We start from the raw sequence: 27,886 nt of genomic DNA on the forward strand, positions 1-27,886 counted from the left end.
CAAGAAAAGAGGATGTGCGCCTCGTCCTCTCTTTGTTTTAAATCACACAATTTACAATTAGGATCATCATTTGCTCCTCCCCACCGACAAGTATTCGCATTGATCTGTAAAACCCCATATCTATATTGGAGGAAAACAGTTTTAGCCAAGGGTGGCTCAATTTCATCCATAAAATGTTCAAATGTAGGGTAGTCCTTAAATTGCAAAAACTTATGCGTTAATGAGCCAGTAGCGCGTTCGTAAACATTGGTATTCACATAGTTCCAGTAGGCAGATTTTACTTGTTCTTTGCAAATATTTAACGAAGTGATTGACATTGCTGGTGTTTTCCAGAAGTGTGAAAGGCCTATTTTTGTGAGCCAATGGGATACATGTCTCAGCCACTTGATCGAGTTAAGAGTCCAGCTCCCTGATTTCCAATACTCCTGCTCTATAATCAGCGAGTTCCGGGGTAGACCATAACCTTACCCAATAGAGCAATGGCCTCAACCAGCACAAATAGTCTGTCCGTTTTAAGTTAATATCGAGATAGACTGGTACTAGGGGCGTTCTTCCTGGTAGTCTTAGCAGACGTCTAAAGAACACATTTTCCTCTATATCGAATGTTTTTTTAGTATAAGGCCCCCAGATCTCGGCCCCATACAGGGCGGCAGATTGTGCTTTGGCTTTAAAAACTTCAATCGCAGGGGTTATAGCTTTTGAAGTACTCCCACCATGAATTTTTAAAATGGGGAGGGAGTTTTGCTTAAGTGTTACCCTGCTTTTTTCTAATTGATTTATCCAAGACATTCTACTATCCAACCTAATACCGAGATAATCAAAAAAGTCCACGTACTCAAGTTTAGTGTTGTTTAGGGCCAAGTTCTTCCTAAAAGATTTAGGGGGATTAATGGCCATATACTTGGTTTTGGATGAGTTAATTTCTAACCCCTTTAGGTCGCAATAATTATTAAATTTATTTATCAAGTTTTGCAAGCCTTTTGGTGTTTGGGATATTAAAATAGTGTCATCCGCGAATAACAATGCTGTGACTACTTCATTGCATAATTTAGGGGAATCATGATTACATTCTGCTAGGTAGGAGGGGATATCATTTACAAATAGGGAGAAAAGGGTTGGGGCCAACACACACCCTTTGTTTCCAGCAAATACACATGAATCTATACACCTGGTCAACAGTACTTGTCTTAATCCTAAATCCTGCTTGGTATTTAGAAAGGATTTCGGATTCCTCTATCCAGATTAAAAGTCTATTTAAAATATGTCTGGCAAAAATCTTCTGTAAAATATCAATTAAACTGATTGGTCTGTAATTGCCTGGGTTGTAGCGGTCCCCCTTTATGTGTAATTGACTAATGCAAAGACCCTATGAGCCTTTCATGCACTAATGGGTATTGACGCCACATCATAGTTTTCAATAAGAGGCAAAAAGCCTATTGAACAAATTAGAATAAGTACCCAGAAGTCATATCGACCTTTTGTACCCTTTCCAGCTTAACTTCATTAGACCAGACTGTAGCAGTTATGGCTACTGTTGGAAGGTGTGTTGTCCTTCTGTATGACAAAACAATTGTGAACAAGGTCACACTTGTGTTGGTTGAACACACAACAAGAATTTCGATAACTCTGGATGCCATTCAAAACGTGCTTAGAATTGCCTGCCAAGCAGGACCTTTGAAACTCATCATAGTTCCCTTAGTGAATGCCTTTGGTTGAACTCAAGAACGGTTGTCTTCTCCTTGGCAGCCACGATGGCTTGCTCAACCTCCTGCAAGTGCGGAGTCACAAGAATTGGTCAGGTGCAAATGTATTAAAAAGTGAATGTGCTGCTTCATGCATATGTATAGAGGCTGATTTACATTGTAATGCTCTTTATTTATGATGTGGTTATGAGCATAACGATTTTTTATTTCATGGACATACCTTTTACATTTCTTTAAAGCAAGTCCTCTTTAAGTTAGTACAATGTTTTTAAAACTAATCAATTGGTTACTTTCTACAAAATTCACGTTTTACCGAGAAAGTTAAAAAAGGAAAATAAATTTTTATTTTAATGTTAACTTAATTTTCATTTTGTGACATTATTACAAAATGTAATTTTCTTTGATACATTGCTAACATTAAGACATTTCTTTGATATTTGAACTTACGTTTTCATTACAACCCCTAATTCTGTCGTTTGATTTGGTAACATTAAGATAATGAGCTTTTTATATGAAATACCAATGATTTTTCATTTGTATTAAGAATTTAAGGGATGAATATTGAGCCTGCAATAAAAAAAATCTTACCTTTTTTGAAGATATTTGAATAAAAATGAAATGTGTTGATCCCTTCAGGAGTTGTAGGTTGAAAAAATATTTTTGCAGACATTTTCCAATATGGCTGCTCATGGTGCTTGTTGCAAATGCCTACAATGCTTAAAATTGCAAGTTTCCTATAAGCAATACTTCCCCCTCCCCCACCAAGTTAATGTTTTTACCTAATAAATACACAGTTCAGTCTAAAATGGGGACATATCATGTGGACTAGCATTTAGTCAGTGTGCCTATTTCTTTCACATTGTCTGCCAGTGATTTGTTTGGAAGAGAAGAACTGACTTCTTGTTGCTTCTTTTTATAAATTTTTTCAAAAGATCACTCAAATTGCTTTATATCAATGAAATGAACCCAGTAATAGCACTGTCAGTGTGCATCTATGTGTTTATTTGTTTGCGTTTGTGCCTTCAGACGAAATTTGGATAGAACAGTACCATGCTTTTCATACAATCCCAATTGTTGGAATCGTAGGCTTTACAATGGATTGGCTGATACACTGTAACGGCAACAAGAATTTTGAAAATTCCCGTGACATGGTGGCTACCTCCGATAAGGGGTTTCCCCATATAATTCAGTGAGATTTTTTAAGAGTGCAGCATAATTATTTCTTTTTTGGGTCCAGAGTATCAGCATGAACCGAGACAGCATGAGGCAGAGAGAGCAAATAAAAGCATGCGGTCCCATGGAGTGCTGAAGCAAATATAATAAAAAAAACGGAGATTTCCCCACTATGCAGTAGAAGGATGAAACTAATCCAGTTGGATGATTGTCCAACTGCAGTGCTCCTGGTCAAAAGGAGCAAGAATAGAGAGTAAAGCTAATAGATCCAAGCCATCCAAATCATGATGTGTTGACCCAAACCCGACTCTTAAGGGTATTTTAAATATTAGAAGCAATAGTTTGTGAACAGACAGGTAAAATGGTCTGTAACAGATACCTAAAAAAGGATTGCCTTCAGTAAACAACACGTGTATCAGATAAAGAGTTCAATGTGTGATGAGACAGTGCACGTTGAGATGTAAAAGTGTCCTTTATTCTTTGCACTGCACGCACTTCTACGTCAAACAGCCAGGAGCACGAGATGAGAGAGAAATACTCCTCTGGGTGGAGACAAAGACCTCTGTATGTTTTAAAAATATGGTAACAGTAGGTCTTGCAGACTGCTGGGCTGTCAACCTCCACCTGAAAAACATAACATCCAAGCACTCGGGTAGGGCATTGGTCGTACAGGGACCCAAACTTTGGAAAGCCCCTAACCCTAACTTGAGATTTGAATACAAATACATGCGATTGAGGAATATTTGGAAAACCAAGCTATTCAGACTTGCCTTCAAATGAGCGCAGCAAGAACAGGTATTGAGATTGAGAAATATCAAACATAATATCAAACATTACCTGATTGGACTCACTACTCAGTCAATAAACTGTATTTCATCAGTCTTCAGCACTATAAAATAAATGAAAGGCGACATGTCATGCTGTACAAAACTGCAAAAAAAAACGAAATAAAAATCTGTTATTATTTATGTTGACATTCATCACCAACATGTAGTTGTAAATTTAATGGTTTAAATAAAGAGCAAGTAATGACGAGGAGTACGGTTAAGGCACCAATGTGATCAATAACCCTTTTGGCATAGTAGAAAAAAAAATTATGAATTGATTTATAGTTTTTAAAGCACTTTGTACCACCTAGCACGTTATGATGCTACATAAAGAGAGGATGGATGCCGAGAAAGACAGTATAGGGGTTTGAGATGAAAATTGATTGATTTCAACCATGATAGCTTAGAGGTGTGGCTTACAGGTTGTAGAAGTTGATCTTTGTAGTGTTGCAAAATTAAGTTTGTGATGGTTTCGTTTTGAGGTGGGAAAACACGATACATACTGGACTTAGTGATTTGTGTGGGGATTAGTTCTGGTTTTATCGAGCAGGCCGTATTTAAATACCAAGAATAGGCAGGATACAGCTCAAGTTCTTGAGGGAAAAAAGACGGAACTGTGCTTCTAAAAATCATTCAAAAAGTAAAAGAGGCCCCCTATTATTTAAGGTCTGGGACCAGGGAGAAAGTAAGCAGAAATATGTGGCAAGGTCCCTACATGAGTCACAGGAGTGATCTCTACTAGCGCTGCGTACCTTGTTGTTCTAAACAATACCAATCACACAGATTTTATGACCTACGTTGGTCTGATGAACATTTTTAACGATTGTGTTTTTTGATGTTTTTATAAAGTGTTATATGAATGTACTTATATTAAGTGATATGTTAACCAGTGATAATAACCGAAATCAATAATATGTCTAAATAAATTTTGTACCAATTTGCACAGCATATCTCCCATTTTCTTTTTCTTATTATTCACGTATCAATTATTTTTATTGTGGTGTGTATTAATTTTTATTGTTTCTATGTATTAATATGTATATGACATATATAGCTAGTTGACAATATTGAGTGTTTCTATTCTGGTGAAATTTTAATTCTTATATACACCAACGTAGGTCATAAAATCTGTGTGATTGGTATTGTTTAGAACAACAAGGTACGCAGCGCTAGTAGAGATCACTCCTGTGACTCATGTAGGGACCTTGCCACATATTTCTGCTTCTAAAAATCATTGCCATACGAAAAGGAAATACTGACTTTAGAATCCTCGTAAGCCTTGTTAGATTGCGCCTAATTGAAACCCTCTCTGCAACCATGGAAGTCTTGCCTCTGCTGCCATCAGTGTGGTACGCGTGGGACTGCCACTTCAATGAAATGCTTGTTTCAGCAGAACTGTACATTATGGGAGTGCATTCTGGAAAGTGCAATCCACCTAGACCTCTGTTTTATTTTATGGGCATCTCAAAAGTGTCTCCACAATTATGACATTTACGCTCTTTAAGTGGTGCCAAATGTGATCAGTCTGTTTGGCACTCTCAGATGCTCCTAATATTAGAGCCTAGATAGCTCAGCCATGGACCCAATGGGTACCAAAATACACAGTTTCTAATTCAGTTCCGTTGCTGGCATTTCCGGTTCCTTTTAGTACCAAGTAAGCCTGTGATGTGCCATTGCACTCTTCAACGGCAGAACAAAGGTCTGAAATATTATTCATTGATTCAGTCTAAGTGCCTTCACCATGATCAAGCCTGGCCCTATATTCATATTGAGCGGCGACCCTATAGTTTCCCCTTAGTATCTGAACTGAACTCTTCATGCATTCTTTTATCAGTTTCAGTTTAAAATGCTTTATTCGGTTTATAAGACATAACCATATAAGCAAAACAGGTACATAAACATTTCAATGAATTAATTATTTAAAAAGTCATCGATTTTATCAAGTCATGCCTCAAGTGAAGCACAATGTGTGTATGGAGTCCTGGAACCTCTGCTTCCAAACTTGGCAACAGTTGGTTTGAACAGTTTGTAATCACAAACCCACTGAATATATTCTCTTGAACCCATCTGTTGTTTAACAAGGGCCTCGCAGATGAACATCAGTGCTGTATTTAAATCTCTATTTTTCTCCTCCCATCTGTTGTCATTGAAAAAAGATGATCGAAGTAGTACCAAAATGGCATCCTTCTGTGCTTAATCATCTGCCATTTCCTATTGTTTTTCTTCCACAAAAGATCATTTCATTTTTTTCTATTTTTTTTTTTTTTTACATTTTGTTGTTTGTAGATTTTTTTGGCTGCTTCATTGTAACTGTTAACCCTGCTTTTAATAGAAAGTACATCTCTAGGGTGATGGCCACATGGCACAGCAGTCGTAAGAGCATACGTTATCCATATTGCTGACCAAATTGCTCTGTGTTATTGTAGTTGTGCTTGTGATGCGGCTAATCTTAGGGAAGGATTTTCATTTGTTTAATAATGCTTGGGTAACATAAGGTCTACGTTTTATACTGGTGGAAAATAAACCCAAATAATAGGACAACCCTGGCTTTTCTGTTGCATTGCCTCCCTTTATGTGCTTCAGGATTATTTTGCCACCTATATCGGCCTTTGAAACAGGATGGAATATTTTAATGATTCATGAATGAAATGCATCCTCTTTGACAAGCAAGCTAGAAGTAACCAGAGCCGTGTTAATCATTAGTTGGGCAGGTGACAGCTTTTCAAACGCTTGCTTCTGCCTTTCTTTCAAACTGTTACTATTTATTTAGTGGAGCATAGTCTGTTTCTTTTAATTGTGAATAGATGGAACTATTTTCTTTGCATACTTTAAAAAAAGAAATAGCAGATTCTATGGAGCAATACAAAGTTTGCAAGTAGTCTGGCTTTTACGTAGACGGGACTGCCTGCCAGAGAGGTGACGGAACCTTCCTGACAAAGCTGGTTTCGTTATCCAGTGTCTGCTTACACCTTTCACATCTCATGTTCTCGTGAACAAGTTACATTTATTGGAGAAAGCTATCCAATCGACGTGCTCATGCTAATGATTTATAGAAGGTGTTGTCAAAGGCTGCCACCTTTTCATGTGACGGGTTTGGCCGCCTGTGGTTGCAGAGCGTTGGCATCACTGATTTTAATGAAAGATCCCTTTCCTGTTCTCTGGATTATGAGCAAGTTTCAGTGCAAACTTCCTTTTGCTTCAGGGACGACGATCAATTGGTTGGAACCAAAGATAACCCTGTCCAACCACCTTAAGAATGGTGCGGATCCGAACTTCCCGGACCAACAGAACACAGAAGTGGTGGTCTCTGAAGAGCTTTCCGTTTCTGAGAACTTCCAACAACAGGTAAGCTGTCCCAAAAATGCACGCTTAATGACTGTGACATGGTGGCACTTTTTACTGGAAGGTACACTTGAGTACCAGGTTTTAGTTTAAAATGTTTTGTTCACTTGAAGTAGCATGCTAAAAGGTGGATGTGGATGAGGCGGACTGGTCAAGCCTAAGATAAATTTTAGAAAGTTGGATCTGCAAAGTTTGGAATCCTGATTTAAATGGATAGTGTAAGGCAACTTGTATTGAGTGACCAGGTAATGTTTAGCAGTCCATTGTGGTACATTTCTGCTTTTTAGACTAAAATGTTGACCAAAACCTGACTTAGTTTAAGGAACGATTTGTTTTAAGAATGAGTCCTCATTTCTGTGGTTGCAACTGAAGGGGATGTGAGATGCGAGACTAGCTTGTCATATTATAAACTTCTTCAAAGTGTGCTTGTTTCTTTTTTTACGTTTGCAATCTGCTTACATGAACAAAATGTAAACTTTATTTGTGTTAGAGGAGTAATAGTCACAAGCACCTGTTACTTTTGTCTGCTATCGTAAGAGAAACCAAGAACGTGGATTGACCCTGTCAATAAAAATATTCCAATGATGCCTCCTTTAAGCCACATGTAGACATGATGTACTTTATTATGCCAAATGCTTGTGATTTTGATCCATTATCGTTTTCCTTTTATAGTTTTGATTTTTGCAAGCGCCTAATCCATTTCCTTGTGCTTCCTTTTTGAAAATGACTGTATTTTATAGTGACATATGCCTGTGATAGTATTTTCCGTTAGTTATAGTTTTTTTTACATATAAATAGGTTTTTCTTTTTACATGAAGGAAGCTTTAAGCAATAGATTTATATAGACTGGATTCGAAGGTATTCATCTTCTGTCTTGATGCTTTGAAAAATGATAATTTTGACATGGAAAAAATAAAGAAAAGAGCAACATTTGTCTATGTCCATTGCCCTTTTTCTGAATTTTGGAATGACAGACAATAGTAATAGTTGGTTTGTTTGGCGGAACACATTTAGGTATTTATCAACTAATGTCTCTACTGGGTAAGAAGTCTACTAATTCCTGCACTAGATGTAGAACAACTCATCCTGTTTGCCTTTTAGCATTCCCAATCCTGACAGCTTCGTGCCCACACTAAAACACAGAGTATTTATTGTGTGCCATCATTAATTTGCCTAGACTTCAAAAGGTGCTCTTGACCGGCATTGTTAAATGTTTGTTTGGAGTTGTCTTAAGGAGAAAATCTGATCTTCAAAAGTCATTTTAAAAATGCCCAAGTCCTATTTGAAAACGTTTGGTTTAATTTTTGTAAAGGTGCGATTATTCTTTGTACATATCACTTTTCATTATACTTTTGATCAGTATTTGTCCTTTAGAGAGCAGTTCAAAATACCTGAAAGGCCAATAGTTACGAGGATTCTTGTTCTAATAGTCTAGGACTTCGTGTCATGCTGTACTGACATTGTCAGACCTGGGTAAATATCAGGGTATCTCTGGGTAGATGTGTGCATCACCATTTGTGCTTAGTAACTGACTCGATGGAGGAAGGTCACCCAACGATGTCTGTTTTACTTCTGAGGAAAAAGATGGTACCCCACTAAACTTGTGAGAAGACCTCTTATTGGTAGTTCCTTGCCAAAAGATAACCAAATCTCCAAACATCTTAAAACCTTTTATCTCACTATAATATTGTGAAACCATTCGCTTAACCATCTCACATCTCCACCTTAACTGTAACTAGCTTGAAGAATATGCTCTAGTACACCACCTGTTTTGCACGTACAACCAGATGATTTATTTATTTATAAAGTTTTATATAGCGCAAACTTGATCCCGAAGGATATCAGAGCGCTTTACAATTTGAGGCAAAGCAGATTGGTGGAGATCTCCACCACCACTACGGAGATCGCCCTGTAGGAACATTTTCTTACAGTTATGTGTGTTTTATATTAGTATGTGTATCAAGAGAGAGAGAGAGGATTAGATAGCTAGTCCGTATCCCCAGAGATTTATATGTTATCGACCAGGACCAGCCAAGTGTGACCATCCATAGGGACCTGAACTGCACCGTCAGCAGGCACCCGCTGGGTATTTTCATGAAGCCCTCTCCCACCAACCTGGTTGGTGGCATGCTTCATCATCGGGCCCACCCAGTGACACCTAGTGTGTCCCGGGTGTGCTTCAACGCCTGATTACAGCGGAGCAGGTATGTTACTGAGAGTGCAGTGTGGTGGGTTGTGAAGTGAAGTTAAAACGGCTTAACAGTGGTCCCAGTACCCGAGGGTAAATTACATTTTAACAACTGGGTGCCCGTCAGCGGCCAAAAACAAGGCAAGTGGATGTTATTCCCATGATGTAAACGCTAGGACCCGAGATGGAGTTACAATGTACAGCTCCGTTAACTGTGACAACACCAACATTTCTAGGCATTGTTAGTATATGGCAAAAAACTATTTAGAATGGCCAAACCAATATCTGTTTTTCCTGTTGACTGGATTCTTCTACTCTTGGCTGTCATAGCATTTGGATCTCCTCTTACATGTGCAGTTAGTAACTTGCCAATGCATAACCAGACTGCATAGCAAACTTTCTTCTTTTGACACAATACGTTCACTTGATACTCAAGGTGCTATTAATCTATGCAATGAAGAAACAACACTGGGTGTGGGCTTCCCACAGTAAGGCCAAGCCTCATGAAAGTAACAAAACAACCAGAAAGCCAATACTGTAACCTCTATTCAGCTAAACTGACCTACGCGCAAAGAATTAAACTAAGTGCGGGACAGTGAAACTAATCACAGATTTAATCTTTTATTTTTAGAATTCTAGGAAAAATGGGTTGGTTCAAAGTTCACCAAGAATTTTTTCACAATTGAGAACACAAACAATACAGGGAACAATATTCATAAAAATGACATTTTCTTAAAACAGACATTGATATCACAACAATTAGTGAAAATACCTACTATCATACTAAGTTGATCAACATATGCAAGCATAACTCACTCTCTCATACACATCATACACTCCAAACTCACTATACAGGCGTAATGTCACAAACCGGTTAATTAAATAGGAATGAATAAAGAACAAAACGGGGGAACACCATAGAAAAAAGCTCTTGAAACAGTAAATCGGCTTCTTTTGGAAAATCACACAAGAAGTAAATTATTTTTTGCAGTCTTATGGTGTTGTAGAATGGTCTACGCGTTTCGAACCCTTAATAATTGGATAGGGTTCCCATCAGGACCTCATAACTGAAAGAGAAAGATATAAAACTCAATCAGAATTCAAATGGGGAGGATGGTTTTGATTCTAACTGCCTAAGCATGCCCTTGCATCCTACCTTGTATGAGCGCTCAACATGTGACCGATCCACCCGGACGATGGCCAGCTGAAAGACAAATTAATTGGAATAATGGGTAAGCCTACCGCCAGACAACCAAGACGTAGTCAGCCTGTGTACTACCTGAATTTTACTTACATCCACATGGAGGAATGGAGAGTTTTGGCCGAAGATTTCTGTGGGGACACAAAAGTTTTGGCTATATAAGCTTACAGGATGTATCTGAGGCGAGGGCAATTATTTTAAATATGCGGTGCCGGGCTTACTTGTTTGAAGTATTTCGATGTTTCCTTCCGAGGGGACCCTTGTCACACGCACCAAAGTTCGGTAATGAATCACGGGTTTAGGGCTGTAAAAGGAGGGAATGCATGTTATTCTCGTGTTGCCTGCGGTGCAAACGGCGAGTGCAGCTTGTCTGACACACTAACTGCGGGTCTCACATACCTTCAACTTGCAGCACTGGCCATTCCTCTGTATTGGAGTCAGCGAGACACCGTCTGTGTGTTCCGGGGATGGGCGGGTTGATTATTTCACGTATACTTCCCGGTCCTCAAACTTCTGGGAAATGTAGCTCCACTGATTTAGCGCTAGAGAATTAAAAAGCTAGAACACTCGCTTTGTCGAGATAGTTTGTGGTGATATTCTGCCCCCATTGTTCTATTCCGTCCATACTAATTCGCCTCGCTGTCGCTCCATGACATATTTGACGAAGCAATTTGTCGTGAAGTTGTGCATGTGTGGAATAATCGTGATGGTCCGCATTACCAGCGCCACGTGTCTTGTTCCAAAAGTTGAACGAACTCGTGGAATACTAGTGTCTAACAAAGTCTCTCATCTTGCCATGCGTTATTGCCTTACTTGTTAACGGAGTGTAGTGCTGTCTGCTGTCAGGGGCAAATGGGCATCCGATCGCCACTCCGCTTATTTGGTAGTAAAAATCGCCATCAAACTTAAAGTAGTTTTTCTTAAGTGCAAAACTTGCTAATTTTCCGTGTTGAAAAACTGAGCCTTCTTCTGTGGATGAGCAGCATACGCATGTCCCGCATTTTTTGTGTCCCACTACTGGGGGAAGCCCTATGTAACTTCTAACTGAGACAGCCTCTTTTTGGGGGAGGGCTGCTCTAACTAGATGGTTACCTATGGATCGATTTTTCCTTTTATGGCTGATGTAAAATCCTTCCTTAAGGATACCACGGACTTCATAAATAAGACTAGTCAGATCAAATTTGAGGCAAATAGTCACTTTTTAATGACAATGGATGTGGTGTCCCTGTACACCCAAATAACCCAAGAGGAAGGCCTTCATGTCTTGAAATACTTTTTAGAGTCTAGAACAAGACCACACAAAGTTCCAACTGACTTCATTCTTAAATTAGCAAGTTTTGCACTTAAGAAAAACTACTTTAAGTTTGATGGCGATTTTTACTACCAAATCAGCGGAGTGGCGATGGGATGCCCATTTGCCCCTGAGTTGGCAGTACTGTTTATGGCAGTCTACGAAGAAATGTTCATCTACAAAAACAACCCATTTCTCCAATATATCGGTTATTGGAATAGATATATAGATGATGTCTTCTTTGTATGGACAGGACAGGAGGAAGAACTTAAAAAATTCCATCAATGGCTCAATAATCGGACGGAGGAGATCCAATTCAGTTTGAACTATTCTAAAGAAAAAATACCCTTCCTGGATGTAGAAGTGTACCCGGCAAATGGAGGACTTGTTACCACCTTATACAAAAAAGAGACCGACGGGAACAAATCGCTCCATTATAAAAGCAATCATCCAAAGAGTATGAAGGACAATCTACCCTTTGGGCAATATCTACGAATTCGGCGGAACTGCCACTCTAAAGAGGAATTCATGGATAATGCAGCGAAGTTGACAGATAACCTCATGAACAGGGGATATCCAAAAAAACTCCTCAAGAGATCAGTTAAACGCGCATGGTGGACACCACGCGAGAGCCTATTAGAGAGGAAAACTAAAAAAGAAACGGACAGAATAGTCTTCGTCTCTACCTTCTGCCCCAACTCCAACTCACTAAAGAAAGTGGTTGCAAGAAATTGGCATCTAATCAAAAATCTAGATGCTTCTTTCAATGCCAAACCTTTATTCGCCTTCAAGAAAAATCGATCCATAGGTAACCATCTAGTTAGAGCAGCCCTCCCCAAAAAGAGGCTGTCTCAGTTAGAAGTTACACAGGGCTTCCCCCAGTAGTGGGACACAAAAAAATGCGGGACATGCGTATGCTTCTCGTCCACAGAAGAAGGCTCAATTTTTCAACACGGAAAAATCTTCTGGAAACATACTGCCTTCACAAATTGCAAATCGTGTAATGTGATATACGGGAATAAGTGTCCTTGCAACTTGTTATACATCGGCAAAACCAACCAGGAAGTAAGATCGCGCATAATGCAGCATAAATCCCGAATAAGATTGAAAGTCTTGACAGCTCCATTGGTCAACCACTGGATAATGATGGACCACAAGGAAGTCGATTTAAAATGGACAGTGATCCTTAAAGTCGACAAAGACCAAAGAGGGGGGCGACTTGGACGAAAAATTGATGCAAAGAGAAGCAATGCTAATTCTGAAATTTGACACGGTAACCAAAGGTCTGAATGAAATGTCTGAATTACATAAATTGAACTGATTGTGATGGGCAACCCCTTGCCACACTCGGTCCACGCCGGACAAATCACACACTGACCCTTAACCAGCCACTGACAGACATGGGACATTCGTGACCAATTAGAGGCAAACTATCCGGGAGACTCCAGAACCACCTAGCCCAGACCGCAGACAGCACTACACTCCATTAACAAGTAAGGCAATAATGCACGGCAAGATGAGACTTTGTTAGACACTAGTATTCCACGAGTTCGTTCTTCAACTTTTGGAACAAGACACGTGACGCTGGTAATGCGGACCATCACGATTATTCCACACATGCACAACTTCACGACAAATTGCTTCGTCAAGTATGTCATGGAGGGACAGCGAGGCGTATTAGTATGGACGGAATAGAACAATGGGGGCAGAATATCACCACAAACTATCTCGACAAAGCGAGTGTTCTAGCTTTTTAATTCTCTAGCGCTAAATCAGTGGAACTACATTTCCCAGAAGTCTGAGGACCGGGAAGTATACGTGAAATAATCAACCCGCCCATCCCCGGAACACACAGACGGTGTCTCGCTGACCCCAATACAGAGGAATGGCCGGTGCTGCAAGTTGAATGTATGTGAGACCCGCAGTTAGTGTGTCAGACAAGCTGCACTCGCCGTTTGCACCGCAGGCAACACGAGAATAACGTGCATTCCCTCCTTTTACAGCCCTAAACCCGTGATTCATTACCGAACTTTGGTGCGTGTGACAAGGGTTCCCTCGGAAGGAAACATCGAAATACTTCCAACAAGTAAGCCCGGCGCCGCATATTTAAAATAATTGCCCTCGCCTCAGATACATCCTGTATGCTTATATAGCCAAAACTTTTGTGTCCCCCCAGAAATCTTCGGCCAAAACTCTCCCTTCCTCCATGTGGATGTAAGTAAAATTCAGGTAGTACACAGGCTGACTACGTCTTGGTTGTCTGGCGGTAGGCTTACCCATTATTCCAATTAATTTGTCTTTCAGCTGGCCATCGTCCGGGTGGATCGGTCACATGTTGAGCTCTCATACAAGGTAGGATGCAAGGGCATGCTTAGGCAGTTAGAATCAAAACCATCCCCCTCATTTGAATTCTGATTGAGTTTTATATCTTTCTCTTTCAGTTATGAGGTCCTGATGAGATCCCTATCCAATTATTAAGGGTTCGAAATGCGTAGACCATTCTACAACACCATAAGACTGCAAAAAATAATTTACTTCTTGTGTGATTTTCCAAAAGAAGCTGATTTACTGTTTCAAGAGCTTTTTTCTATGGTTCTATGGTTTTGTTCTTTATTCATTCCTATTTAATTAACCTGTTTGTGACATTACGCCTGTATAGTGAGTTTGGAGTGTATGATGTGTATGAGAGAGTGAGTTATGCTTGCATATGTTGATCAACTTATTATGATAGTAGGTATTTTCACTAATTGTTGTGATATCAATGTCTGTTTTAAGAAAATGTCATTTATATGAATATTGTTCCCTGTATTGTTTGTGTTCTCAATTGTGAAAAAATTCTTGGTGAACTTTGAACCAACCCATTTTTCCTAAAATTCTAAAAATAAAAGATTAAATCTGTGATTAGTTTCACTGTCCCGCACTTAGTTTAATTCTTTGCGCGTAGGTCAGTTTAGCTGAATAGAGGTTACAGTATTGGCTTTCTGGTTGTTTTGTTATGAATCTATGCAAGGAATACGTTGTAGACTGTGTTATTGCTGGCAGTAACCTCAGATTATAAGATAAGAGCACTTCAGGCCCGAGCAGTTTGTCTACCTTTCACAGTTCTTTACCCAGATAAGTTGGTTCTTTGTACCTGCTCATCCCTGCTGCTTTAGGTGGTTTCTGCATTTTATTTAGGTCAGTCTATTACATTTTAATCTTTCTTTCTCCTCAGTACCCAGCCAAGCAGGAGTGACTGAATAGGGTGAACCCCAGATGGGTAGTGTCATTCTACATGGACTGCCCATCTTGGGACAGAATGGTCAATTCTTTATAGGCTTAGCTGGAGATCAGAAGTGCAAATCGATGTCCTAGTGCACAGTTCCTCATTGGGTCTTCCTCCGTATCAAAATGTGCTGTGCTTTGGCCCAAAAACTATTTGGAAGAGTTTTGGTCTCATTCCACTAGTGCCATGGTTTTTCAGAGGCATTGCGGTTGTCGACATTGCTGGGTAGTTATATCGTCACCTTTGCACACTTATGCATTGCAAAAATGCTTCACATCTCAGTCTAGCTGTGGTGAGCATGTTGCCGGAGCTGTGTTGCATGACTACATTAGTTAAATGGCATTGCTCCATCACACCTCTTAAGTAGGTGTTTGCTAGGGACCAATTCTAAAAGTGAGGAATCTGTGTGAAGACGTATTGATTTGTGTATTTATTTTTTAGTGCTTTGTATAGTGCATACAAGTCTCTGGAGCAACTAGGCAGTTTATAGAGGAGATATTACATACTGCCATGCACTTTATCATCCACAGGGGTAACCAAATGTGTCTTACGATGAGAGACTAACATACATACAAAACTCAAAAAGAAAACATCGTATGTATAGAACATCAAAGATCAAGGATATTCAGATATATGCAGCAAGGGGGTCAGAAGTAGCAGAGTCTGGATAACTGTCCGACCAGCCAGATCTCTAGATTCAAATTGCAGATTTGGAGACTCTCATCAAGGCAAATCCCAGTTTTATAGTAGAACTAGAGATAAATATTGACCAAGAAGAAATCATTTAAGAGATCATTGTCCTTTGGGATTGCAGAATAGCATTCTAAAATCTGCAACGGAGGCTTTGAGTGAGGCAAAATGGAGTTTAGTAATCCCTGTAAGAATAGCATTCACCTAAACAACACTGGTTAGGACCAGCACCTGGGACACTTCTTTGAGATTCTATTGGAGGAGTAAAGGTTTGATTCCCTGATTCAATCCAAACTAATTGTTGGCTCAACTACCAGTATAATTTATATGTTTGAGGTTGAGACAATAATTTAAGCTGAAGGCCATTGATTTCATGTTGTCAATAATAGAAAGAGTGTGGTCAAGGAAATTAGAAGAATCAAGCCATTCAGGAGATGCAGTTGCATTCCATCCATTCATATAAAGTACAGATGAGGATAATTTAATTAAGTGTCAAGGGTAACAGAAAGGTACAGTAGTACCAGCAGACAAGACTCTCCTTTGTAGATAAACAAATGGATTCAGTTGCTTTTTTGCACAACTTTCCTGTATAGGAGGGAGGATACTTGACTCATGTTTGAACAATCAGGACATACTTATTCAATAGTGGTAGATTAATCAAGTTCTCTGAATAAGATGCAAGACTACAGTACACCATCGACATGGTGAGATGTACAGGGTAAGGCCCATGAGTGGAAGCTTTAAGTTTAGCATTGATGCAGAGTAGCTCTGCCTGTGTGAATTATTGGATACAAGGTAAACTGTTACTACAAAGAATGGGAGGAGTTCAGAGAGAGAGAGAGAGCGAGAGAGCGAGAGAGAGAAGACACTTTCAATAATTTGAAGCCTAGAGTTGTAAAACAAAAACATCTTCATTTCTTTTCGACCTCATAAACAGCAGCAGAAGATTTGCGACAGAGTTGCCAATGCCAAAGAGATTTTTTGACTGATTCGATTTGTTATTTGAAGGACTAAGATTTGACTTGGAAAATGTGGTTTTGTAGCACAGAGAAGTTCATGACTAGAGCTTATGGGGTCGAGGTGCCAAGTGTCTGTCATTTGAGTATTTCATTGACCATTTGAGAGAGAACATCGTTCAATAGATGGCTAACATAATTCACACCATGCTTCCCACAGAACTAGGGTAGGTGTGTTGTGAATTTCAAGGAAATGTCACTGCTGTTTATCCCTCACATCTCAGACCAACCATTTCCCATTTTTGAATTTTCACACAGTGATAGTTCTAAAGAAAGACCTTGAGAAAGTAAACTTATAATATGTCCAGTCAGCTATAGTCAGTATTTCAATTGGAATCCTCTTTTGTGACGATTAAATCAAGAGTATACCCTTCAATATGCATACGTTTCACACATTGTGTCCTACCCAAGTGAAAATGTCATGAATCAGCAAAGAGAATGGTCTGTCATTGGAATTATCCAAGTGATGGCCGATGTCTTCAATATGTGTGGTTTTTATTGTATAACATCATTTGTGATGTCATATGATCCATGATGAAATCAACTTCATTGTCCCCTCGTGGATCGCAGATAATGCGAATGTTGGTTGATTTAGTGGTATTGTTGAAACCCAAACCATGCCATCCCTGTCGAGATGTAAGATTGAGTAGGCAGCCGTAGTAAATCCTTTACCAGTTGAGATACTTCACTAAGCCAAGTTCCTGTTTAGAACCATGTGCATCTCAACTATGGAGTTTGCTGGGTATTCTTTTTTTACTCCTGAATAGCAGTTATGGAGCATACAGCTTAAAGTGGAAGAATGGCTCATATGGAGAGAAAATGAGCGGGATCTCAATAAGATGTTTGGTTTAGCCCTTCTTTAGGGCGGATGTCTGAGGTAAGCCAACCAACATAGGAATGTGGTTGACTTAGATTTAACGTTTCTCGGAAGAACAAGCAATTACAGCATTTTTTCCACTATGTTTAATTGCCAAGCCTGCATATTTGAGTTATTGTCATCTAACAATGTCGTCCTCTGTCTAGGGAGAACTGAAGTCATAGTTCTGTGTGGTATCAGAGATTTATTGGATCTGGGACAGGCAAGCAAATTGTCCTTGGTAAAAAGAACTTGGTGAGGATCTTTAGCTCATGTGACTTTGGTACCTGAAGATTCAGGTTTAAAACTGAAGGAGAAGCTTGTAGTCAGGAGGTTTCTTTTTTTAGGGAAGGAATATACTTTTACTTAGCAAGGATATCAAACGTACACAGGCACATAGAGAAACTGAGTTTCCAAGTAGGATCATGGAGAGAGAATGTGTTGACCTCAGTGTGCATAGTTATTAACTGTGCTCATACATTCATCATTTAGGGTATTGGAACAGTGGGCACTGGAGCAAGGTGTTTTCTGGTATGCCAAAGGATTCCCATTGCATCATTGTCATCACACTCAAGTGGCCAAGAGAACAAGGTGAGAGTTTGACGGAGATAAGAGAAGTGTTAGCAAAGTAAGTGGCGTGGAACGTTTAAGGATGTTTGAAATAGTTTCAAAGGAGGGAAGTAAGAGTGCAGCATTTGATGCACTGGAGAATGTGGGGACAGTTGGAGGGTTTTTCATTCAAGCCGCTGGGGTGAGGAAATGAGTCGGTCATTTTCAGGTTTAGGACATCAAAGAAGCAGTTGTTGAATGAGGATTGTTAGGAGCTGGAGATGTCTGCTGCAAAGTGAGCAACAAACATTTAGAGAAATCAAAATGGGGCACGTCCAGGGCATTCACTTCAGTAGCAATGGAAAGAGACGAGTCAGTAGGGACTTAATAGCATGGGACAGAGAGTAAGAGTGAGGCCTCTCTTGGAGTGGTGTAAGTCTGTTTTAAAACCTTACTAAGGATTTCATCTGACGACTGGACTGTGATTTTCCCATTATTAAAGATAGTAATAGAAATATGCGTTTTATTAAGAATTGGCAGAGTCGTGGATAATTTCTCATCACATGGTATTTTTGTTTTCCGAGAGAGATTCGAGACTGTCAAAAAGATTGTTCCACAGGGAGCTGTTGTGAGATTGTTTTACTATTTCCGTCCCTTGGTCTCTTCGATTAGTCTGCAACCAGGGGTTCACGATGATCCATGTCTCAATGTATGTTTGAAATTCTTGATTGTATTTTTGTACATTGTTGGTGGATATTAGATCAAATGAGTTTGAACAAGATTTAGTCAGTCAGTAGGTTATGTTGGAAGCCCCTTATTGAACCAAACACAAGAAAAAGGGTTCACAAGTATATAGTAGCTCCAGTACTTAATCACCAGAACACCTGATCAGGAAGCATGAGACGGGTTGTGCCGATAATGTACTTCAAGGATATGAAATGCATATACTAGGGAAATCTTTCTTGACAAACTATTTATCTGTATGAGGTAATACTTGGCTCTGATATACTCGCGCAAGTGACTGAGATGTTTTTCAGAGGTTAGCCTCTTATATGGTCCCCACAACCTTCCATTAAATGTGAAGCACCTGGAAGGCCCACTTTACAATGAATTGGGTGTAGATTAGATTATGTGAAAAGCTGGGGGAGCAGAAAAACCCTGGTGGAAAAGCATAAATTCAAGATTTCTATATACGAATCTTCCTTTTCATTTAAGCGTGAGGTTAGGCTGGTCACATTTATTTTTTCCATGACATCGAGACCTCTTCTATGCTAAAAGTGGGCTTGTCTTGATGTTCCTCTTGTTAACAATTGACGAAAGATATTATTCCTCTGAAAATGTCAGCCTCCATTACGGCCCATACAGAGTTCCAGCACATTAGGACCATCAAGGAGCGTCATTTAGAGAGACTAAAATGGGGACTCTATGTTTTTACCAGTTTGACAGCAGATAACATGCCTTCCCCTCTAGTGGTTTTATGGCCCTTTGTTGTGAGTTGAGAAGATGATAGCTCACCAAGGACTTTCGCAGCGCAGGAGTAGTACTCACCCAGGAGATCGTCAGGAGCAATAAAATATCACACTGTCCTCTTGAGACGGGAAAGACACCACAGACAGGCAGAGGGGCCCCAAATCTGCCAGCTCACTTCTGCAGCCACAGACAGTTGCAGATACAGTGTGTGCCCCACAAGGAGACTGCTGAGCTCGGCTCCACCCAAGGCAAATCAGCAGTGTGGCCAGCATTACACTGTCATGCGTGGAACTGATCCTCACAACTTTGTCAACAACGGCCTGATTGACATAACTCTAGTTGACCTGCCCGACCTCCATTCTAGCAGAGTGCTGCCGTCCATTCATTAAAACAAAGGTTGTTAACCTTTTGGCTTCTGTGGTGGACTCCCACAAAATCTATGCTTTTAGCAGTGGAGCCTCACCTAAACAATTTCTGCGACTTGAACTTGAAACAGTTAATAAAAAACACACGCACCACACCGCTCACACGCGCACACACACGCACCACACCAACCACGCACCACACACACACACACGCACCACACCACATCTCAACACCCCCCCCCCCCCCCGTGACTGTGAATCCATCTGAGACTTAAGTTAGCTATATTGGAAGAGTTTAGAGAGCAAGGGAGAAATTGCGTGCCTGTCATAGGTCAAGATGTACTAAGGAAAATGTGTTTTCATAATCGCTGTGCAAAATAACATAGAACTTCACCTCCAAACACAGCGACTTTCTTCTGAAATATACTAAATTTCATATACAATGCAGCAAATAGTGTAATATTGGCCGTTGAACAACTGTGCAAAATAGCTTTTCAGAAGTTAATACAAATGATTCTCGCTACAGTACATGCCTTCTCCTCTACTACATGGGATTGTAACAGTTAATTGTTGAAAGATATATATTGGTGTATGTTTGATAATTGAAAGTGCTGATATTTGGTGACAGATTAAATAATATGTCATTAAATAACGTTTTCTTTCTAAAAAGACACCAGCCAGGTTATTCGTTGAATAGCAGACATTCATAGAAGTACCCGCAGTGGTCTCATTCTCAATAAGAGCACGTCACTGGAGTGATCTTTTCTATTACACTTTTTAAAGAGGTTGGAAGGCATGTTGCTCTACTCAGTCACTGCTCCTGTTTGACTTAGTGTTGTACAAACCAATAAGTGTTAATAAGTAGTGGTATCCAATGTATTCACCCAGTCCTGATTTATCAGCCAATTAGCAGTACCTGTGACTTACAATCTTCAATTATATGATAGCAAAAGTGAAAATTGAAGACCAAGGAGGCAAAGACTAGTTTTTTGAAAAATTGTTTGTGGTTGAAAGCATTAGACACAACACATTGCAGCTGTTGACCAGCTATGAACATACGTCCACTACTTGAGATAGGGGTTGCTTGCATAGAGATTGCTCTTCCACTAACCATGTACTATATCACATCCTATATGCAATGTACTGAGAACTGGATGTTCCTAGGTCTTGATAATGCACACTAGCTGAACCCCACCAAGAGAGCTTATCTACTTTCCTGCAGTACCTGCAAATAAGATACATGAATGGCTTTCGAAAGATCAATTGAGATAGCGTTCCTCCACATTTTCGAGCCAGCACCAAGTCTGTGAGCCACACAACCAATATTAACCTCCGCTGCAGGTCCCCCATCACCAACAAAATGACTCAAATTGACTTGCTCTACTAAGACAAGCCCTTCTATCTTAGTTCTTTCTCATAACATCTCGGGGGGAGGTAAAAACACGCTGCTGACCAAGAGACCCACCTGAGGCCAATGCAAAGCAGCCAACATGCAGTTGCTTATCTCATCAAAAGTCTTCAAAGGTATAACAGAATCACACTGATTCTCATAGCTCTGGGCCCTGCAGTCTGAACGCATCACAATAATGACCTGCTGTTACATGTGCAAAGCTTTCAACTTCAACATCACGCCACAGCTGGTGACCAATATCAAGACCTATGGTGCAGCAGTGTTATTGTCAGATTGAAAATAAAAAAAATACAGAAAGGAAAGATGAGAAGCCGAGTATTCTCTTGCTATGCTTCCAAATTGTGGAACTTCATCACTGCCTTTTTTTGCTAAAATGACTCCTTCACTTCTCCACATCCATAATGAATGTCGTTCCCATCTCTTAATGTTCTACTTTGTCCCAGTATAACAAAACTGATGCTTAACACAGTTATCCAATACCCCCTACTCATGTCTTCCTGAATCTTTGCAGTCTCCCACCCAATCCCCCCCCCTCCCCAATCCCTGGCTTCCCCTTTTATGTACAATTGTATATAAACACCCCATGGCAACCTATATTTAAATTAACCACTTCAGCGCTACCGCGTTTTCCCGCTGTGCGCTGAAGAAGTAGAAAACGGCTTGTTCATGACAAAGCCAGCTCGTCATGAGCGCAGCATTGGTAAAGCCCATGACGAGCTGGCTTTGTCATTAGCGTGGAAGTGACAATGTAGTGTAAAGATAAAGGTCAGAAGAACATGTGAAAGAAAATAGCTTCTTTATTTAGTCTTACACATAAATATCGAAATAAATTTATTCTGATCAATGGGATACAAAAACCTCCTGAGCAAGAAATGGCATCATGTCTAATAGTGCATAAATAATGCTTGAGAAATATGAAAACAATCATAATGGCAGGTTACACACACCACTTAATACACAAAATGAAATCCAAACCGTGACAAGACACACAACATTCCTAACAATTGCAAATATTCAGTATATACAATAAAAAACTGGCATGTTGATTACTCTATACATAATAGTAATTCAAAATCAATCTAATGGTAATATCTATGGATAGAGATTGCTTGCCATATTTGGTAAAAATATTGTTGCAGACTATATCAGTGGCTATAATAATGACATTTTCAAATTTTCTACGCACGTTTCGGCAAACTGGAACGCCTTCTTCAGGAAGTGCAACAATTTGAAATTAAAACCTGCAATATTTCACATGTTCAAGAAGGGTCACTAATGTACAAAACATTATTTGTTATATATAAACTGAGTCTGAGCTCAAAAGAAACAGATAAGAGGAGAACAGAAGGTGGTCAGGAGAGTAAGATACAACTATGGAGATCCCATCTTGAAACCAAATGTGGGATTGCTAGACAAGGTGTCTAAATTATGTTTTTTCTTAGACATAGTGCTCATACCAATTACTTTGAAACCACATCTGAGGGATATCTTATATAGATATTATATGTCTATGCAGAGAGAATAAAGGAGAATAAAGGAGAATAAACTCTCCAAGAATCATATACTTACCTAGGGTGTTCAGATATTCTAGATGCTGGAATAAGTAGTATTGCAATTCAGATATAGTCGACAAGAAAGGCGATAAAAACAACAATGTATAAGATTCAAAGGATAACTTAAATGGGATTGTATGACTCTTTACCAAACTTCAATGTTAATGATCAAAATACCCACTAAGAAAGCGTCTAGAAATATAATGTATAGTGTTGCTCTCTATGCAACACAATAAAGGGAGACCGGGAGCTAAACTCAGGGTCTTCCATCCATGAAGAAATTGTTGTATATAAACTGCAGGGATCATAAGGGAATGCAAATATAAACAAAGTTACCATTTACTGTTGATATAGTTTATTGCATATTAGATGAAACATGCAAAAACAAGACGAATCAATGACAAAAGATGTGACAAAGGTGAAATGGACCACTGATGGAAATGTCCTGTGTGCTAATGATCAGCATGCATCTTAAAACGATACCTCAAAAAGTGCAGATAGAAAATAGAAAGTGAAATGAAGTTTGGGAAATTAATTAAAAACATGTATATTTCATGGGTATGTTAGGGTTCTACTGGATGCAAATAGAGACTTAAAAAATGCTGACAGGCTTATCGACATAGAACGAAGAAATACCTGCAATAGTGTGCACAAATATTCTATAGTATGGTCTGTCCTCTTCAATAGGTAATAAGAATATAGCTGAGCAGTTTTCACAAGGCTAGAAATTATGAGAGACTCTAATGGATATAAGAATGCTGCAAAGCCGATTACATGTAAAACTTGATTATAGTGTATGTATGTACAAAAACTTGATATTTTTTAGAAATGTAAAGTGTAGTCTTAAACCAACAACGTTGTTGACCAAGAAAATAAACTGACCTGCTTCCACTCAACGATTATGGCTGCAGATGCAACTGCTGGCCCGATATGGAACACTTCAGGAAATTGACGTGCAGTTGGCGTCTGCCTTCTATTGGGCAAGGCGATACAGATTTGTCTGACAGCCTTGTGCTAACAACTGAAGGACTGTTTATGTCTACACTTAGATAGGCTATGATAGTCGAAAGAGGACTATATTAAACCGCTGGTACATATATAGCTTCTGATGGCAAAGGAAAAAATAAAGCAGTAAATATGGAAACTTGATACATATAATATTTCGTAATAGTTTCCATATAGTCAAGAGGTCTGAGAACAGATGATATAAATGTTGGTGTTACTATTATGTCTAGGTATTGTAACGAATAGCGTTTTCCGATAGTAATTCATTATTTAAGCCCTGTTTAAATGATTCAGGGTAAAAGTCCAGAACACTTCTCTTCTCTTTCTAATTTAAGTACTAATGATTGCCTGGGAGTTGTCTATTTACTCCAGAATAAACCATTTGATCTCTTATGGTTTATCTAGGAAATCTTAGAAATGTTCCATCAAAGAAGCTGACAGTTTTGAGGTTAAACAGGTGGCCATGGATGTAGATCTTTCTCCTACGTATCCTAGACCACTCGGACACAAAAGAAGATAAACCACATTCCTGGTCTTACAATTGGTTAATCTTTTTGCTCTCACAGAAAATGTAGATTTACCACAGCCTTGGGGGGCTGAACATCTGGATTTTATTAAGGACCCCAAGGTTAATATTATACATAAATCCATTATTGCACCACTCAGCAGCATGTTAAAAGCTTCTTAGAATAGAGAATATAGAACTTTGAACACCATTCCAACTCAATAAAAAACCCCAGCAACCAGTCCTCTTCCTTCTTTTTTGGCTGCGAAATGAAGTAAAAATGTTGAACTTTAGAAAAACAAACTTTAGGTCTCTTATTCAATGAAGTATTTATGAAAAGTGACTTCATGCTTCGTTAGTCTTGATGATGACATGCTGAAAAAATCCAACAAGCTACAATCAGTTTAAGCTTGACCTGTATTGACAAGAAAACAGATACCATCAGGGTTGGCTAAATACATAGGAGGGATAATATTAGCCTTCGTGCCTTTAATAAAATCCAGATTCTCAGCACACCGAGGCTGTGGAAATCAACATTTTATGTCAAGACCCGGAGGCCAAAATTATGCAAGTTCAAAGCATATTAGCCAAACATCTTGCTGCACTATCAATAGGTTTGAAGTAAAACCTCTAAACAAAGAGTCTGAAGAGCAATGAGCACTACATAGAATGTCTTGCAGGCTTCTACCCATGACGCATGCTTTAGAAGCAGCTGCACCCCGAACTGAATGTGCATCGAACATACTAATATCAATAGCTGATTTCCTCATCCATTCTTTCACCCACCTCGCCAAAGTGGGGGAAGAAACAGCCTTATAGGGATATCTAAATGAAATGAGTAATTCCACCCCAGGAGTTCTTAGTAACATCGTTCTATGTTTATATTCTTTGTGTAATATAGAAACAGATACCCTCCTGTGTAAAACAACTACAAGAGATCTCTAAAGCGCGAACATCACAAACTCTAGGGAAAGAAAGAAGGCACAGCATCATCATAAGTTTGAAAGACAAATCCTTTAAACTTAATCTCATATTATCATTCCAAGATTCAAGAAATAGAGAGAACATGTGAAATGTCCCAATGAGCAGTATATCTAGCACTTGGTGGTTTAGCCAATCTGATGCTCCTGAGCAATCTTCTCACTATAATATCTTGACCAACTGTAAGGCCATTCACCAGAACGTGACCCGCTGAAATATCAGATTTATGCAAATTCACTGACCTATAAGCTAAACCCTTTGAAAACAAATCAGTTAAAAAATTCAACACCTGAACTACATTTGCTGATACGGGATCCAAGTCCCTTTCCACACGCCAACCATTCCATTTAATCCAGGCCGATCTGGAGGCCTTCCTAGTTCCAGGTGCCCAGGATTCCTCAATGAGTTTTGAAACCTCTGATGAAAGTCCAGGCTTTCTCCAGACTCTTCTGAAAGTCTCCAAGCCACAGGTTGGAGCTGAACTGTTTCTAAAAGACCATGTCTCTCTCCTAGTGGACCCCGTAAGATCCCAGGAAACATTGGAAGAAGTACATCCACACATCTCTAACCGCATAGGGTACCATGCTTGAGAACTCCAAAATGGGGTGATCACCACTACCGTCTCTCTTCATTTTCGGTTCATCGGTTCATTCGGTTCATTCGGTTCATCCCTGTTACTCTGCTGATAATTGCACATACACATACCTTTGTCCTTCTTTTCTACCAGAAAGATGTTGCTTACAAAACCATTCACTTGATCTCTTTCTTACAGTTGAACCTTTCTTTATTAATTCTTGAACCTCTATATCTATCAGATTCATCTGATCTTTTGGGAAAATAACATTTCTGAATTGGATGAGCAATACACTATGCGAAACCCCTGTACTGTCTCAAAAACCCAAGTGTCCCTTGTAATTGAAAACCATACATGATAAAACTGGGCAAGTCTGCCGCCCAAGTTTAAGGGGATAACAGAAGGTGACATTCTGGTGACAGGGGGAGCTTGATCATTAATGGATCAAACATGTTTGGCCAAGTGAATCTAAAAGAGAGTCGCTCTCCTTGTTTAACGTGCCTTCTTTCTGCAACTTCTTATTGTATGATGTATCTTCTTCAGAATCAAAAACGGATAAACAACTAAGTTCTACCTCCACACTCCCGGAGGATTCATCACAAATCACAGCTGTGTGTCTGCGCGCTCTCTTTGCCACATCATTATGCAGACCTTTTGCCTGCCCATCTTTGATGCCCGAGGCATCATCATCTTACCTGTCAACACAGCAGATATTCTCGACCAAACTAGATCTCTTCTTCTTACCCAGTGGAATACTGGTAGACACATGCTTCCTCTTGTGAGAAGCTTTCCTGTTTGAACCATGTGCAGCCTCTGTCTCAGGTGCAGACCAAAACCTCTCCTCATCCTGCCTGGATGATTTTGATGCTAACAATTCCATACACACATAAATAGATACATACACTTTAAAAACCGCAGCCAAGCTAAATTGTGCTTGAACCTACAATAAAAAATATAAACAAAATCCTGCAGAAATATGTTCATAAAGGCAAAATCCTTTGGAATAACCCAACAAAACCTGTCCAATGTATCAAATTTGGCACAAACCAAGACTAAAACAAGCTAACACACTCACAGACTCAAAGCTTAACGAACGCTTCTCTCCGATCTCTAAAATTCTGAGGTGATTGAAAAACTCCTGTCAGAATCCAACGTTCCAAATAGACAGCCGCTACGGAAACAATGCTTCGCCTGAAATAAAATTGTCAAAAGGTTTGTCAGAACTCTAGAATCTTGTGTTTACGTATGCTCACACGTGACGTCAGGCGCACGGAACTCCGACTAGGAGATATCATTTTACACTTTCTGCAACGCCATGTAACCGGGATCGTCACAGTGCTCACTATGAATGGCGCATGAGGTAAGAAGTATAAACCCTCACTGCCACATCCATGGCAACAGCTTCGTGAGGCATAACCAAGGAAAAAACCTTGGTTAGCTCCAAAACTGAAAGGCGACTAGGCCCCAAACGCCAAAAATCTAAAGTTTAAGGAAAATACGAAATACGAAAAGGTTGATTAAATCCACGCTCCTAAGTCAGAGTGAAATTAAATTAAAGCTCAACGAGCTAGTGAAGATATAAAACTGTGTAGAGATAGAAGATATACGTATGCCCACAATATAGCATACTAAAATAACTCATCCAGACCACACATAAACTCCAACAATCAAGAGATATATAATTTTAAAACAAGGACATAAAATTGTACTTGCCTCATTGAGCAGCAGCAATAAAAGAAGGAAGAGGACTGGTTGCTGGGGTTTTTTATTGAGTTGGAATGTTGTTCAAAGTTCTATATTCTCTATTCTAAGTAGCTTTTAACATGCTGCTGAGTGGTGGCAATAAAGGATTTATGCATAATATTGGCCTCCGTATCTTGACATAAAATCCATTATGTGTAATGGTTTCAGCCAGTATTGC

At 39.5% G+C, this 27,886-nt stretch overlaps 1 protein-coding gene across 2 annotated transcripts in view; it reads left to right on the plus strand.

The window, feature by feature from the left end:
- Positions 1-27,886, plus strand: part of OSBPL11 (oxysterol binding protein like 11) — a 294,199-nt gene that overhangs the window by 132,719 nt on the left and 133,594 nt on the right. For both annotated transcript variants that reach the window (XM_078682428.1, XM_078682429.1), the window contains exon 7: positions 6,906-7,048. In XM_078682428.1, the coding sequence (XP_078538554.1) occupies positions 6,906-7,048 (143 nt within the window). The remainder of the gene's footprint in view (positions 1-6,905; positions 7,049-27,886) is intronic.

The sequence above is a fragment of the Lissotriton helveticus genome, chromosome 3_1 (assembly GCF_964261635.1).
Source record: "Lissotriton helveticus chromosome 3_1, aLisHel1.1, whole genome shotgun sequence".
Taxonomy (NCBI): Eukaryota; Metazoa; Chordata; class Amphibia; order Caudata; family Salamandridae; genus Lissotriton; species Lissotriton helveticus.